Source organism: Homalodisca vitripennis, chromosome 2, assembly GCF_021130785.1.
Source record: "Homalodisca vitripennis isolate AUS2020 chromosome 2, UT_GWSS_2.1, whole genome shotgun sequence".
In the NCBI taxonomy this organism is placed as follows: domain Eukaryota; kingdom Metazoa; phylum Arthropoda; class Insecta; order Hemiptera; family Cicadellidae; genus Homalodisca; species Homalodisca vitripennis.
Window position 1 is genome coordinate 36,415,753 of NC_060208.1, and position 18,078 is coordinate 36,433,830.

General features: G+C 33.0%; 1 protein-coding gene across 1 annotated transcript; it reads left to right on the forward strand.

The window, feature by feature from the left end:
* The first annotated feature begins 548 nt into the window (after nucleotides 1-548).
* On the forward strand, nucleotides 549-13,223 carry LOC124353812 (mitochondrial potassium channel-like). Its single transcript, XM_046803825.1, has 3 exons — nucleotides 549-1,222; nucleotides 7,441-7,702; nucleotides 9,023-13,223. The coding sequence occupies exons 1-3, from the start codon at nucleotides 810-812 to the stop codon at nucleotides 9,320-9,322; spliced, it is 975 nt and encodes a 324-aa protein (XP_046659781.1). The 5' UTR covers nucleotides 549-809; the 3' UTR covers nucleotides 9,323-13,223.
* The last annotated feature ends 4,855 nt before the right edge of the window (nucleotides 13,224-18,078 follow it).

Sequence of the window (18,078 nt, forward strand, 5' to 3'; positions counted from 1 at the left end):
AGTACTTTTAACTGAACTTGTGCAGACATGTTTAAATAATTAATACACTTAAATAAAGTAATACTGCATAATACAAAATGTATGATGTTACATTATTACGTACATATTATAATCTGATGGTAATTTATCTATACAGGATAATTAATCAGCTTTTCGCTGAAGGATTAAAAATTGAACTCTGCATGAATATTTTTTTAAACTATTCTTTTGTTTTTAAATAGTCAAATTTAAATATTGACTAATAAAAATAATAAATCCTACATTTGTTTGTCATATACCGGTATTTAAACATATTTTCTGTTATTATTTATTCATTTATACATTTTACGACTTTTCTGTGAGATGTATTATAATAAAAAAATGAAGAAATCATACATAAATTAATATAAGTACACAACATTCACACCATTAATAAGATAAGGGTAAAAATTGTATGTAAATTAATTTATTATTATCTCAGTATCACCTAGATTCAGGGTTGATTCTAGTCTGTGTTCCTTGGTGATTTAGGTTTCTTTAAAACTCCAGCTGGTTATATTGCAGACAGCGACAGCTCTCAGTTGTTATTGTGTAAAAACATCATACCAACCTCTTATTAACTTTTTGAGGTTAGATAAAGAGGTTGAAATTTACGTGTAGACTTTGTAAATATTTAGTTTTAGTGAAGCACTGTTTTAAATATGTCATTAATTTTATAGATATTTTATATACCTGAAATAACATTTATCGTTTCGGTTATTAATTTCTTTACAAATTAGTTCAATCAATGTGAATTTTTGTTAGGTTAAGTTGAGCGAAAAGTGGAAAATATGTATCAGCCTCTATCTGTTGGTCTATTAATTAAAGGAAGTTTATTTGAAAAAATAGTATGTCCAAGAATTTTATCTGCAGCTTGTTCATATAGACTTAAACCGAATATAACAAACAACTATGTTATTATTAGGAAATGTCAAACACATTCATTGAATAGTAGTAAATTTATTTTTAGCACTAGTGAAACTAATGTAATTAAAAAAAAGATTGATGACTTGGTCACCAAATATGAGCAAATAACTGGCATGGATGAAGTAAGAAAAGCCCAGAATAGAGTAATTGAAGCGCAAGATAAATTTGTTATGGCTCAAGAGAAACGGAGAGATATAGTAAAGGAACTCACATCAATTCAGAATAAACTAAAAGAAGTTTATGCTGAACTGGATGCAACAACTCGTGGTGAGGAAAGGTAATATTATTTCTTTTTAAAACTTAGCCTATTAGTAAATATGTTTGATTTAATATTTAGGGGTTCCACCGACAACAATCTAAAACATTTGTTGGTTGAAAGCGATTTGTGCAGTGACATCTGATAACAATTTTCGGTTGACGGAGTAAATCATTCTTTTTGAGATTAGTCTCAAAACAAAATGAATAGTACATCATCAGAAAGATGAGATTCTTAGCTTTAATTTCCATGCATAAAACATTACTAAAAAAACTTACAGTAGAACCCCTCATATCCGGCCACCACGGGACCGAGCCCCTGGCCGGATAACGATTCGGCCGGATAAACCAACCTACAGTACACAGCACTTGACGAAACAAAACAATTGTACTGTACTGTACTAACCGCACTGGAAATAATCAACGAACTGTTTACAGGTTAAACCTATTAGCTCAACTGAGGACAACACAGGAAAATGTAAATAAATAGATACACCAAAATAACGCAAGAGTCGTGGGAGACTAGTGCGTGCAACTGCGCGTCTGCAAGCCGTGGTAAATAAATTTCGATATTGGCTTCCGGGAAGTGGCCGGATAAACCGAGGTGCGGTAAAAACCGAGGCCGGATATGAGGGGTTCTACTGTAACGGATATTGTTTGGCTACGAAGTACAAAAGAAAACATTTTGTGATTGCCTATTTTACCACCGCTTGCCTAGCTACGGAATTATTGAAGTTTGGAAAATTCCTCTGAAGTTATTTGTAGTAGACTCTTGGTATACTGTACTCTCAGTACACCAAGACTCCTCGGCCACCATTTATATCAATATTTAAACAATCGAATATAAAAACATTAAATGGTGATATTTATTATAGATATCCGTAACTAATCATTGCCAGCTGTTTTATTATACAGAATAACAGTATTGTTTAATGTTTGGTTAATTCAAACAAAATAAAATCATTTATGTAGTGAGTAACGACATTGGCAAGAACAATGGCGATGAACATAAGCTGTATGTGTCAAAATGTATTTTTAAACGTTGAGCAATGTTTCAAATGGCTACAAAATAATGATCTTGCTCCTGTAAATCCAAAGTATCCAGTTTTTAGGGAGGAGATAAAAACTAGAATTGAAGGTGGAAATCAAATAGTGAGTGGTATGTTGCAAGAAAAGTCAAAACAAATACGACATCACAAGAAATGCACTTGGGAAGACATTTTTAACACTTGATCATATTAACACTTATGTACTGTTTTAGTTGGAACCAAACTAGCTTTGACTTTCTAATAAATGAAAGTAGTTTTGACTGCATCAGTACCTCCAAAAATACCATTGCAGATTGACTATCATTTTGTAGAGAGGTTTATTTTGTATGGTTACAAAATATAATTAAAGTACTATTATTTTCTATAATCCCAAATACCTATATTTCTTTTACCTATCAAAATCTTCATTATGATACAATCTTAAAAGTAACTAAATGTTACACTGTATTGTTTGTTACATTTTATAAACATTCCAACACAACCTAAATAGCTTTTTATTCATATTAAATTATTACTTTTAAAGATGTAAAAACAGCCAAACAACACTGTAATTTGAAATACCTATAACGTAATTTGGTTTGACATTTTGGTTTTAGTAGTTTTAGATAATCAAGAATATCAAGGATTTGATAATCATAAACATCAAGGATTCGATTGTTGTGGTGGCCACTTATTATGCTGCAGCTTTTTATTTTCGTACTCAACTTGATAAACTTTTTATATTATTATAAATTATCATAGTTATGAATTTGTTCCTGAAATAACTATTATGATGGGGTTTTTTACCATATTCCTTCTTAAGGGATAAAATAAAATTGTGGTATTGTCTAAAAATAATGTCAATAGTTGTGGTATGTTACTCAAAGGGATAGTAAAGAGATTTGAAACCATTCAGTCCTAAACAGCCATTACATTTTTAAAGAGTTATATTTTTATAATTGTACACATAAAAGTGATCCATTTTCTTAGTTACATAATTTTCTAGGGTACTTTGGGATTATACCGACCACACCAGTATGAAGAACACAAAAATATAAATTTATAGAAACAAACATGATAGAACGAACAAACAACTCTTTAATTACAAAATTAAAACGATTATCAATCGTTAATGGGGTCAGATTCAGTTATATGCCCCCAACGCTTAAACTTTTTTGAATGAACTTAGAACGTTATAAAACGATGTAGTTGAGTAACAGAACTAACATTCCATCAATCAACAAGCATTTCCAGGTATTGTGATCGGTATTGTCGCTGTTATCTTATCTGCTGTTATCTTATCTTTCTCGAGAATCCCGATTACGGCAGGCCGCGCGGCATCACATGATTATTTAAGTTTTTACACGGTACATAGTTGCCTTTCCATTACAATTCAATTTATATTTCTGATCAGCCCCTCTAGAATTTGATATTTTACTGATAGGTACTATCTCGAGGGATGTTTTTATTTCGTTGACATCAGAGCGGGGCACCACCTTTGGTGCTGCCCCGCGCTGATGGCCGGAGGCACTCGCGTTTTGGGTGGCGGAGTGTGATCAAGAATAAAAACTAAAGTTTTGAGTGTTTTTTTTTTTTTCAATAAAGAGTTTAGTTTTTGTTTGGTAATGTTTGTTTTTGGAGAAATGTAGGGGTAAAACACGGAAGTACAACAAAGCGACGCACCAGCTGAACGGGCGGCGAGACTGCAATCACGTTATCTACTAGACCGCTCGACTTTGACCTCTGTCTGAGGATGGGGAGGGGTTTGCGATAAGACAATTCCTGTTTTATATTGACGAAATATTGTTTTACGCTAGTCTAGTAATCAGTAGAAGCAAAATGTCAAATAACGATTCATGTCTGGGTGTGGTCGGTATAATCCCAAAGTACCTTTTCTAGTAACTTCTCTCTGTGTTTGGAAGTAATGTTCAAGAGTGATGTGATAAAAAATGTTCTATTTTGTACTGCTTGTTGTGGAATCTCGTTGGCAGACCTGCTGTGACAGTTTGTTGTTACAAGTGTGATATGGGAAATGGTATATCTTCTTTCCTGTGTTGACCTTTTTAAATTTTTTATTTATTCATTATATGAACATTAAGAACAGTAATTTGTCAAATTACAATAAGTAGAATCAAGAAGTTGTAATACCTATTTATAGAATCCAGGAATTCTTCAATATTGTACACAGGATTCTTCAGTAGGAATTCTTAAAGTGAGCTCTTCAGTCTGTTTCCAGTCAGGTTTCGGAGGTGGCCTGAAAAGAGGTTCTTCAGCTTTTGGCCTATATATATATATTGGTTTTTTTCTCGTAGAGTGCTATTCTATGTTGGGGTAGGATGAATCTGGCGTGTGGTATCCATGTGAGTCTGCAGGTTTAGTTTGTCAACATATAAAATGGCATCATAGATATAGAGTGAAGGTACTGTGAATATTCATAGGGTCTGATAGGGCTTGTCAAAACTTTTCTGGTACTTCAGCTTTGTAATTATTCTAATTTGCCTTCTTTTGTCATTCAATTTCTCTCGAGATTTCCAGAGGATCTTCTCCAGACTGTAAGTCCATATCTAATATGAGACTCTATTAGAGTGTAATAAGAAATTTTGCTGTTTTCTGATTTTATTGCACATGTTATTTACATGGTCTGCATGTGTGACCATGCAAACCTCTCCTTTGTCTAGAGTTATTCGTAGAAACTTAATCTGATCAGCCACTGTTATATTGGGGTTACCAGTGGGTAGAACTGGTTTCCTGCTAAAATGTACAGTACTTGAGTTGTCTTGTCAGGGTGTATTGCCAGGTCATTTTGTTTACCATATGCTATGGCTACTACAGCAGCAGAGCTGTCATACAATTATTCTTGAGCTGTCATTTCTTAAAAGAAGAGTTGTGTCATTTGCATATATTATACAGCTGGTACTGTAGTTTTGAATAAGAGCTAAGGAAGTATTAGTCAACCAAATTACTAGAATGGATCCCAGCGCAGATCCCTGAGGAACTCCTCTTGTGTTTGGTTGAGGATCTGATCTGAATGTGGCAGTGAGGCCAAATATATGTTGGATATCTACAACTTGGATTCTCCCTTTTAGGTAGATGACGAATCATTTGTTTTCTAGGCCTCTTACTACCAAAGCTGTAAGTTCTTTAGGGATCAGATCATTTCCTAAACAGTCCAAAGCTTTTTTGTGGTCTAAAAATAAGGCTGTTACAAATTGTCCTTCATCTAAGTTGTTGATTATAGATTCAGCAAGGCTTATGATGGCAGAAATAGTTGATTTTCCTCTTTGAAATCCATGTTGACAGTCAGTAATTAAAGTCTGTTGTTTGAGGTGTTAAAATTTTGTGCCTAGAAATTTTTGGGACTCTTGTTAGTCCTTTTTTGTGCTTTGGATATACCTTTGAGACTTTAAGCTTGATTGAGTACTGCTCTAAGGAGAAAGATTTATTTATGACTGATATGAGAAGAGGAGTTAATTCTTCAGCACAGTGCTTTACAGCGTTTTATGAAAATTTGTCTCTGACACTGGATGGTTTGTTTTTTAGGCTGTGTATTATTTGATTTACTTCTTTCAATATTGTGGGAGTCAGATGAAATGATTATGTTAAAAGATTTAATCCTTTTCTAGCCTGTAGCCTCCCGACTGTTTATTGTTCTGCTGTATTGTTACTTCTGCCATCTGAGTAAAATGAGTGTTGAATAATCAGCTACCTGAATAGGATTGTCAACAACTTCATTGTTGATGTTGAGCTTAAGGCAGTTTTTACTAGGTTTTTTTGGCTCGTCTTTGAATTTATTAGAATCCATGCAGCTTTTGACTGCATGGATTCTAAGTTAGTTGCAAGGATTAAAAGGTAGAAGTAATTTTTTCTGTCCATTAGCATTTTGTTGTAGTGTTTTAAGTTTTTTGTTGTATGTCTTTTTAAAGTTTACCATTATTGTTTTGTCCTGTGTTTTTCCAGTTAATTCATATGTTTTCAGAGTCTGCAAGTAGGCAGCATTGACCTCAGTTGTTTCTCAGTCATAATAGTTAATAGGTTGGTTTTTTAATTTTATTTTTGTTCTTCCATAGTGGTCAAGATATATCCAAGGCAGTTTGCAATGCCTCTTCAAAAGTGTTAAAGGTTGATTCTGTATCTTCAGCATTGTGGACAGCATCTGGATTTTTATGGGGAGTAGGGATTTCAGCTGGCCAAGGTTTTTTTTACCCATTTGTCCCCTTAGAGTTAGTACAATGGTTATAATTTTACTAACGACCGGATTGCACATTTTAGCTAGTACAATGATTATAATATTACTAACGACCGGATTGCATATTTTAGCTGTATAATCTAATAGCACAGTTTGTAAGATTGTACTAAGGCCGTGGTCTGGAATATTAATAAAATGTGCAGTCAATTGATGTACTAGTGTTAGGTGTAATGCAAGTTGGTGGGAGAAGATTCCTTCTCATGTTTTGTGTTGCCAGCTCATTTTCAAGTATCAGACAGGCATGGTTATTACTTTTTAATCTGTCAATTTTTATGTCTCCTATCAGATTTAATGACTTGTTATGAGTTTGACAATGGTCCAGGATGTTCAATTGGATGTCCAAGCTAGCTTGAAAGTTTACACTAGGGGGACAGTAGACACCATGTAGATAAAGATGCTTCCATGTAATTGTAATGTAAACCATTGCTGCCTTATTGTTATGTCAGTTGCCTTTGTGTTACTTATTAGGTTATTCTTGCAATAAATAGGTACTTTAGGAGTCCTTTTTGAGCCTAACTGTTTTTCAGCATGGTGTACGTGTCATGAACTGTAATAGCTATTTGTGGTTGGCATTCAGATTTGTATATCAATTACAGAAAGAGATTTCATGGGTAACTGTTAGACTGTGAGGGTGTGGAAAATTGGATTCTACACGTTTTCCTCTAATCCTGTCAGTTCTCGTGATATAATTAGGAATATGTACGGCTCATTGCTCAGTATACAGCTTTTATTGAGGCTGGGGCCCAACAACTAAATTTATGTCACTCCTACAAAGTTTCTGTTCAGAATCTTAAATTATTTAATATAGTATAAGTAACATAGTTTAATCTTGGATGGATATTAAGTAAAGTAGAATATGATATAAATTCATTTTATGTTATGTTTATATCTGATGGTAAATGAGAAATGTTAGACCTGGCCAGTTTACCCTATATGAATATTAGACACAATTATAAATTATTACAGATACTTGACTTTGGTAACCCGAGAGCACAACTTGCTGAAAGAGGAACGGAAATTGACAGCACAGTTCAACCTGAGTGAGCAGGAGGAGAGGGAGTGTTTCACGTTCCTGTCATCATCGGTCAAGGAGAGTCATGAGAAGGAGCGGGCGCAGGCCGAACGTACTAAGTACTGGTCTGTGATTGGCTCTGTTGTTGGGACTGTGATCGGCGTCATTGGCTCCTCCATCAATAATGAGTTTAAAATGAGAGAGCTGAGAAAATTGGTGGGTATCACAGACATATGTTACTATTTGGAAAACCTTTCTAATTATGAATATTCATATTGGGCTTACTCACCTAAAAAAATATAGTTTTTAGAAAAATAAGATGACATAATGATTATGTAGGTCCATTATAGCTTTTATAAAAATCTTTGCAAATTACAATGCAAGAAATGCCTCTGAAATTAAAATGTTCAAGATTTAAGGTAAAAAGATTTTTAGAACTGTTATCTATATGTAATAGAAGTTTACTAAAGAAACATTTCTCTTCTTGCAATTGGCAACACTGTTGGGTGAGAACAGAACAGCTGATTCGTAGAGCCTATGTAACTCCTATCTATAGTCGTTCTGTCACCACCACAGCCATACACGTCCATTCTTGTGCAATCGTGTTTTTAATTATTTGTTATTGGCTGAGCGTTAACAAAGCGTATCACTCGAGCTGGAAAAATATTATTTCTGTCTATCTGTTCACAATATCTCAATAACAAACTTGCCTGTAGGCTTTCTCCATGCAACCTTAGTGAAGCCTGTAACACAACATATGGTGTAGCTTATACCTCTCTTGCACAAAATTTAAAAAATGAATTGACCTATAGACTTGAAATTTTACATGAAATTTCATTTTGATACAGACAACACTGAGTTCGATGATGGTGCATATACTATAGGATTTGGCTGGGCTTTAGTGAATGTTTTCACATTGGTCTTACGGGTTACCACAATGGCAACAAGAAAAAATAAATATATATAGAATAAATAAATATATATAAACAAACTAAATACAATGATATGAGATTTTAATGTGGGACATTCACGAAGTAAAAAGAAAAAATAATACAGTGGAAAGTTAATATTAAAAGTTGGTGTCAAGATTTGATTCCAGCACACTCTTATAGTATCCTCCCTAGCTCATCCAAATTTTATTATTTGAAAACAGCTATGAACCTAACATAATGCGCAAACATGTAGTAACATATCTCTAGAAAGATTTAATTTGTAGGCTTTAAATGTTGAATTGAACTTAATATCTAAATAGAGAAAAATGATTTCTACGGTAGTGCATGTCCAACCATGCAATAGACTTAAAATTTGGTTTGCAACCTCAGCGAAGTCTGTTACATAACATGTGTGTGGGGTGCTTCTGCCTTGTTTTATTGTAATGAAATTTTATCCCAGTATTAGGTTCACACATGGACATGATATTTGTAAACACTAACAAACAACTAACATACTAAATAGATAAACAAGGCTTTAGTAATATGACAAATGATTTCATGTCATGTTATTTACTAAAAACAGCCATTGTTTTCCCTCATAAAGGTAATGGAGTCTGCTGCCCACAGTCAACAGTCAGCCGAGGTGGACAAGATGGCTGCTGCGGTGCTGACCAGGCATGAGGAGCAGCTGAATCAGATCATCGGAGAGATGAGGAGTGTGAGCAACAGCAGTGGGGCAGAGTGGGGGCAGGGGAGGGGGCCAACATTACACCTTGTGGACAACCCGGTGGGGGTCCCGCTGGATCTGCTACTGGAGGAACAGAGAAGGGAGACCAGGATAATGTTGGGACTCGCCGTTGTCGTCATTCCAGTCTTGGTGGCTTGTGTTAACAGGTTTTTGTGATGTTCTCTGCCCTCTACGTAGCTAAAACCTATCTGATAGTTACCTTGTATAGGGTTTCTTTCGTATTCTAAAGAACTGAAGTGGCCTGTTCTACAACACTTAACGATGGCATAATAAGTGGCAAACATAATGTTCTTTTCAGTTTTCATTAGTGATTAAGAATGAACTTAAAACAAAGAGTTACTTAAAAAAACCATAATTTGAAATATTTTATTTGCCTTCAGAATATAAAAATGTAATAGGATTAAAAAATGCTACAGCAAAATATCAATTAGAACTCATATTATCCATTTGGTAAATTTTATCATTTGTAAATGCTGTTGTTTGTTTTATTTAGTTGGACAGTAATCAACTAATTGAGAACCTTTAACCATTTTTAAATTGATGTTTAAACATTTGTATAATAATTATTCCAATTAGGCCTAATTGTTTTATAATGATTATATTCCCTAAGTTCAATATTAAAATTTTTCTGTCCAAGCACTTGTTGATTTATTATTAGACCAAAGTAAAAACATTGCAGAAAGAAGCCCTTACATAAAAATAGCCTCGAATACATTTATTGTTCTGCAATATTGTGAAGATATTGTGGATATTTATTTATTTTCTTGCATCTTTGTACATCTTTGGCATTTTAATTGGTGATATTCATATTTTGTTAAAGGACATAGTTTAATGTATTTGTAGAATACATAGTTTATGTACATATAGAAACTTCTAGGAATAAAACTTGTGAACGGTTAGTAACTGCAATCTTTATGTAAGCTGAGAAAAGACCATACACTTTGTGAGGGATGCTTGTGATCCCTTCAAAACAAAATTGGTCTGAAATGTGATGTAAAACACTTTAAAGATAGACTTCACAAAGAAACTTTTTGATTATATATGAATGTACATGAATGATTTGTTGAGGATATAAGCTAAATTGATTGAGCAAGAACTAATTAATTATGATACTGTTTTTACACGAATAATAACACAACTTTTCAAAATTTTGAAAAATCAGTGTACCCAAAAGCATTTTTTGAGTTTCTAGGGAATATTGGATTTTGTTCTTTCTAGAGGAAAATAAAAATATTTAATATTCATTTTTTGAGCCCTGTTGGATTGTTTCTGCTGTACTGTGTACATTTCTATACCCTACCAAAACCATCATGATTATATCATGTATGGAATATTATAAACAATTTTCATATACATCATGGCTGATGATTTATTCTTTTTTTAATATAAAAGTTTCTTCTTGTAGCTAAATATTTCCTTATTAGATAGTTCTGAATTATCTCTAGTAAACCCAATTGATAAAGAGTCTTGTGATATGTGTCACATTTATATTGTTTATAATACAATCATATCACGTTTAGCCAGAATAACTTCTTAAGAAACTCTCGTTGAGGTACATTTATGAGTCTCCCTTGATCATTAAATACTTGAAAGACTCCACTGTCACAGATTTGCTGAAGTCATTGGTATTTACTGAGATAATAAAAGATGTCATGATGACTCCTTAACACGTTAATTGCAGCAGACACTTTGTGCCGCAGAATAGGAAGGATAGTAGTGTTGGACTCACTCAATCTAGAGCTTCTGTGAAGTGTTAAACTGCTGCATGCAGGGATTCTGGACTCTGTGGAGGGGATCCTTATTGTCACACAGATGCATATTTTCGTTATGTTTACCCTTCTCATGATATCAGGGTAGTGTTTCTCAAGCTCATCGCTGGAATCTTAAAGACTTCAGCTGAAACAGGTGGGGCTTCAGTTACAGAGAACAAATTCTTCCGTGAGGAACTTCGGGTTCTGCTTCGACTTGGTGCTTATCAACATCTGCATATACGTTTGTCATCTTGATGTGCTCAGGTAACTCCTGGAGAATGTTTGTAAATACTGTCTTCACCTCTTTGCAAGCTTTTTCATAGCCCTCCTCATATTTTTCGTTTTTGAAGATCACAATAAGTGTTAAGTTCTCTCAATAAGTCCTCAGGTGACTCGTATTCTTTTGAAACAAAAGCTTGAGCAGAACTTTGGTTAACCTGAGACTTTTGGGTTGCAGATATTAATTTTGCCACGAATGTCTTCTTCCTTACTTGTTTAGTTCTTGGCATTATCAACTTTCTGGTCCTCTTCTGTTTTAGTCTTCCACCTTCATCTCCTTGCTCTTCATTAGGTGATGGCGTGCTTGATGATTCGTTTCTTGGCTCAAAATTTATATTTTCGTTCATGTCATCTAGTGAACATATTAGATCTTCTGTTGGGGAGAAAACCATTGGTGTGTCCTTTGTTTAATGTTTGTTATTTGTTATATTGTTATTTGCTATCGTGACATGTTACGAAATGTTCATTTTCTTGTTGATATTTGGAGTTACATATCACCAGATACCAACATCACTGATAATGAGATGGAGGTACAAGTGTGTGACTATGGCGAGGTGGATCAATGAGGTGTTCTTAAAGTGTAGTTTGAATCAGTTGCGTATCCAGATGATCTTTTGGTCTTTTAACATACTATCTGGCCAGATGCCTTGAAGAGCATAATGTCAAGAAGTAATAAAGAGTTGTAGATCTGTAGAGATTTCACATTTTAATGAGTTCCTGTTACTCTGCTGATTATCTTGAAGCTTTTACTTTTAAAAGTATAGAATGAAATTAAGATGGAAGCCAACAATATGTCCACTTAGTTCCCAATAGACAATGTTTTTATATGCAAGTTTTGTCCAATTTCTGTTGGGTTGGTAGGTGCCAAATTGTACCTCTTACAATAACTGTCCACTTTATGTTGTCTCAATAAAATCAAGACCTGTGTATTGAATACTTTAATATCCTTTATTCTTGTTTCTCCTTTCTCTCAGTTTTGCGTTTTGGCTGTGGAGAGGTTTTCTTAGTTCATTTCTATTGTTTCTCAGATGGCAGAAAGTGCCTAGAAAGCAACAGATACGAGTCTAAGTGTGTTATGAGCAATCTAATCAACATGTAATTTGGCTGTAAAAAGATAGTGTTTCACCTTTACATTTATTGAAATATCTCCTTTCTGTGTTTAATAGCATTATGTTCTTCTGACAGTTTCATTGGTTCAGCATTCCAAGCTGGTTTCATCCTTATTGCAGATATCTGGCTTGGGAGATCTGATGCCTGAGTGAATGGTTTAAGACGTTGAACTTCATATCTGAGTTAGATACAGCGCATGTTCAAATCCTGTCTGTGACTGTAACATTTTATCAGTACCATCGACCATTCACGGTATTGAATATCCTCATTATTATGTTTGATAAGATCCTCACACAGGCCAGTGGCTCAAGAGAATGGGCAAAATAAGACTTAAAGTCTTCTTAGTCTCTTCTTAAAAAAAAGAAAAGCCAATCAGATGAAAGTAAGTATAACCTGATGGTGTCATAAAGATGGAACCGAAGACAACAAAAACAACCATTATGAGGGCAAAATATCTCTACTGGCATTTTACAAACTAATTGATTTTGTATCTTTTTGAATAAAAGATGTCGAATCAACTCTAGTCTACATAGTATTAATTTCTGTTGCCTTCATTTGTTTTTCCTCTATGAATATTGAGAATAATCCAGAACTATTTAAAGGAAACATCTTAAGTACCAAACAGAGTTTGTTATAAACAGTTTTTTTTTCTCTCTCTTCTGCGGCAAAATATAAAAAGGATGGGCCTTTAATGGAGTTATACTCGATTTATGTTCTGCTCCACTCACTTATTTTAGAAAAAATTCTTATCATCTGTATTTATTTAATAACTTTTATAATTTTTTATAAATTTTGTATTATTGAAAATACCAATAATTTTGAAGACATTGTAGGGACCATGCTTTTTTGTTTTAAAACTTGTGTACGTAATATGTTTTAGTGTAACATTGTAAATAAATTATGTTTTCCTAAACCGATATTGAATTGATTATTGCCACCTTGTCTATATGATATAAAAAAATGTATTGGCTGAATATTTTATGTAATAACATAATTTGTATTTTTTATTAAATATTATGTTTGTGTTTTATCAACTATAATGATGTTGATTCCATTTCAAATCAACGAAGGAAAATAAAATTGGACCTTGACCTCTCAGATTTTGATAATTTTTGTATAGAATTTGTACCTACCAAGACTAGTTAAAATGCAAAATGTTACATTTTTCTGTCTTTTGGTTTTTGAGTGTCAAGTTTTTAATAGCCCACAAAAAGGCAGTTTTTGTTCATGTCTCAGTTTTTTTCTAAACAACATAGCTAAAAAAACTATTAAAGCTAAAGAGCTCAAATTTGTGGCATCCTGTTCCATCTGAAATGCTCTTTAATAAAATATGAAGGTTTGGTGTGAGCAGCCATTGTATGATAAAGTAAGGTACTGTGTTTTGCAATCAGTTAGGTGTGAAATAATCTACCTTTGCTAGTCTTTGTTTTTATCTGTTTGGTTATACTTATAAATGACACAGGAAAACATGTGTATTTATCTTAATAATACATTTTTTTAATGAAGTGCTAACCTTGAATCCTTGCATAAAGAAGTTTTTTATGTTGAAGTCAAGTGGCAGTTCTTTACAACATCTCAATTTCAGTCAGGATGAATACCTTGAATGTATAATGTCAGTGTAACAAGTAACACCAGCTGGTTCATTACTTCTGGTTTTGTGACAGTAGCAAATGAAATTTCTTAGAGGCGAGGATGCAGCCTATTGAGAAAAAACATGTATAGAGTAAACATACTACACTCAAAAGGTGTATACCATGATATGCATTAGAAATGCTAGGAAACACTCTTGTGACCAACGTAAAGAGTTAAAAAATTTAATTGGATCGTTCGCCATAAGAGAGAAAGTGTATTGCAATAAAAGCTGTAAAGTATTCAAGGTTAGCACTTGATCAAAGCATTTATTATTAAGATACATAAAAATGATTTCCTGTGTCATTTAGAAGTATAACTAAACAGATAAAAAAACAGATTAGCAAAGGTAGATAATTTCACACCAAACCATGTATATTCCAGTAACAAAATATTTTTTAAATAAGGACCCATTTAAGTCCCATTCAGAAATTTTGCATATATGTAGTCAGTTAAGTGTAAATAACGTATACTTTTTCCAAACAAATTGAAGGGAAAAATTTGGCCATGTGGTATATAAAATTAAAGATCATTTCAAATGGAACAGAATGTCACAAATTTGAGTTCTTTGGCTTTAATAGTTTTTAGCTACTCTGTTTAGAAAAAAAACTGCCTTTTTGTGGTTTTTTGAAAGTCTGTCACTGGAAAACCAAATGCAGAAAAATGTAAAATTTTGCATTTTAACTAACCTTGGTAGGTAGAACTTTCATACAAAAATCATCAAAATTTGAGAGGTCAAGGTCCAGACCATTGGTTGATTTTATATGGAATGTTGTTCCTTTATATTTTATAACTACTTAACGGTATATGAGAGTCCACATCCTTCTGAAGAGATCCAAGAATAGTTGGCGACATAGACGTTCACAACTAAATATCTTTGCCTTGTTTCGACATCAGAGACATCTAGATTACAAAAGAACCTCTGCCTGGTTCACACACAAGTGAGTGTAATCTAGGTGAAGTGTTCTCATTGTATCATCAGGTACACAAATGAGTACGCTACAATGTTTTAGACACGATCCCAAAGCGCAGCAGAGCAACCAAGTTTTCTACGTAAGGTTCGTATTGAAAGTCTTCGTCGACTTTTTAAAATCTCTTTAGACAGATGTAGACTCCAGATACTAGGAGTCAAGTCTGTAACAGTGTCAAATATCAAATATCCCTGCACTAAGCAGAAGGTGAAATAAAACTAAACTCAACACTCCCATTGATCCAACCCTTCCCACCATAGCTACGTTGTGTTAGATAAGAACTGTAGTACAGTAGAGTCCCGTTAATCCGACCTAATTGGGACCGAGCCCTATTCAGATTATGTGATTGTTCGGATTAGCCAGAATTACAGAAAAATACGGTTTTAAACTTGAGAATGGGTATATTTTGTTATAGAATTATCAACATTGTTTATTAAAACATGTTTTCTGACTGTTGCATTGTATTTCTTGACAAATAAACGTGTTTGCGAATACTAAGCACATTTACCGTATTTAGTGTGAGAGTTCTATTGTTAAGCAATGTGAGCGTACTGGATATTGTACGGGTCCACACGTTTAATAGTTGTACGAAACTACGCGTCATCCAATAGACTCTCTTTAATGCGACAGAAGACAATAACTGAATTTATGTCTTTTAACAATTAATATTGTACTCAATAATAATATCAGTACTGTACGTCCAATTTTTGTTTGATTTCACTTCTTAATACAGTAATTTAACTCATACTTAACCTATAAGTTTCAATTTGATACTGTATTTAACTTCATTATTTATGTACTGTACCGTACACAATTTGTCTTAATAAAATACTGTATGTCTATTTAATTAAAGTTTTCTTTGTTTATGTACGAAATGATGCACCCATTTTCATTTTTTAAGTAATTAGTTCCTATAACTGTTCATTATCGTTTTAAATAATTCCTCCTGGACCTGTTCGGATTACACGTGTTCGGATTAGCGGGACTCCACTGTACAGCAGTATAAGGATTTTTGATCTGTTACACATCAAGTGTACTCTCCTTATATTTATTTGTTGTCATGACTTTACTCACTGAAACAACACTTTTCCAAGCATGCTTAGATCTTAAGTTCCTATCTCGTTACACAATGACCCCAGATCGTGTTGCATCACAATATTTGATTGTATACCCATATCTAGAAATTTACCTGTCCTTACCTGTAAAATGAAAGATAATTCAATGTCAGTTTTCGATGCTGCAATCAATATTTTTATGATTGGAAGATCAGGGCAGGCAAATTCAAATGTGGTGTTAGAAATGTAATTGATTCGAACCAGAAATACATCAATCTCTTAACCATGGACACTGAAATAATAAGTATATACTTACTTTTATTTGAAAAATAGTATAGGGCTCCATATAACATCATAAATGCTTTCACTAAGAAGATTATATCCTTTGATTTTTAAATTCAAGTGTGAAGCTGTGAGCAACTGCTTGGAAGTAAATATTTACTGATAATGAAAGCAAAAGGAAATGGCATTTTTGCAGATAATTAAATGTATTGGATGTAGCTATTGACTTTGATCACTGAATCTTATCATTGCTAACAATAAAAATAGTTTGTATTATTTGAATTTTGAGTATATGAGCATTTATAAATTGATTGTGAATTCTATAACTATTTGAAATTTTTATCTATATTAGCAGTGATTTTGGTTTGAATGAGTAAAAGTTATAAACTAATACAGGGTGGCGCAAAAGTCACTGGACAGTTGGTTAAAAGAAGAAAAAAATAACAGCAAGATGTAGTACAATAGTTTTCGTCTGTGATGTTGGTATTACTAAATGTTGGTAATTATGCATTTTTAAGTTGGCAATACAATGCAATGAAACACACAACAATCAAACTAGTGAGTTCATCTGTGACACGTGTTTAAAGCTGTAGTCCGCGAATTATTATTTTTCTAATAGAATTTTTGTTAAACATTAGTCATAATGTTAAAGAAAGAAGAAGGGATTTTCGCGTTAAAAACATTTTATAAAAGTGGTGCTACTGCAGTTGTTAATGAATGGGGAATACACTTTAGACTCTGTTTATTCTTGAAAGCCTCATACTATTGACGAACTGAAAGACTACATAAATGACGCATTTTATGATTTGGACAATGATCCCACACTATGCCGTAGAGTATGTAACAGTATTCCAGAAAGACTTCAAAGATGTATTAATGAAGACGGAAAACAATTTGAATATAAAAAATAATTTGTTTTAACCAACTGTTCAGTGACTTTTGCGCCACCCTGTATGTTTTTTTTGTGAGTTAGTTAATATTTTTAGTTTTAAGCCAAGACAAAATCAGAATTGCATTATTTACAATACATATATCATTACTGAAACATATGGCCTTGCCCAATGAAATGATTCTCCGTTTTTTAAGTCAATTGATAGTTAAAATAATGGATGTCATTCATAATTAATTTATATATATATATATATATATATATATATATATATATATATATATATATATTTATTTATTTATTTATTTAACAGCAGCTGATTACTAAAGGGAGTTAAGGTTAAGGTTTCACTGTTGTAACTGTTATTTCTGTACTAAAACAAAGAACAATACCTCCATTTTTTGAGGTTTTTTATTAAATTCTATAAGTTTTCGTATAAGACAATGCATTATAATAGTTGAAATTACACCTATATTTAATTAATAATAACATATTTTACTAGTTAGAAAAAAGGGTTTCCTGTAAATTTGTGTTGGTGAAGTTAAGAAAAAAACTCTTTAAATTATAAGAGGAGTGTGGGCATTTAATTTTGTACAGTCATTCATTACTCTACTAGAACTAGAAGCAACAAATTTTGAATTTGTATTAATATTACTCATGATTACATCAAAGATGCTTAAGAAAGCATGCTTGTTAGTTGCTGGTCATACATCCGGGACTCCACTTTTAATATGGAGATACTAAAAGAGTGTATAAAACTCTGTTATAAATACACTACCGTTAAAATACTGAGAATTTTTCATTTTGTAGACATTAACAGTTTGGCATCAGTGCTTCCTATGAATTATTTTTCTGTGCACATATCCTCAACACTACTTGCTTGCTACTGCAATACATGTTATACAAAAAAAGGCTTTCTGAATTTGGTTGACCGGCCAAAGAAAAA

Coding starts and splice junctions, on each gene's coding strand:
- LOC124353812 (XM_046803825.1), top strand. CDS start 810: ATGTATCAGCCTCTATCTGTTGGTCTATTAATTAAAGGAAGTTTATTT. Junction 1,223..7,440: donor ACAACTCGTGGTGAGGAAAG/GTAATATTATTT, acceptor AAATTATTACAG/ATACTTGACTTTGGTAACCC. Junction 7,703..9,022: donor TGAGAGAGCTGAGAAAATTG/GTGGGTATCACA, acceptor TCCCTCATAAAG/GTAATGGAGTCTGCTGCCCA.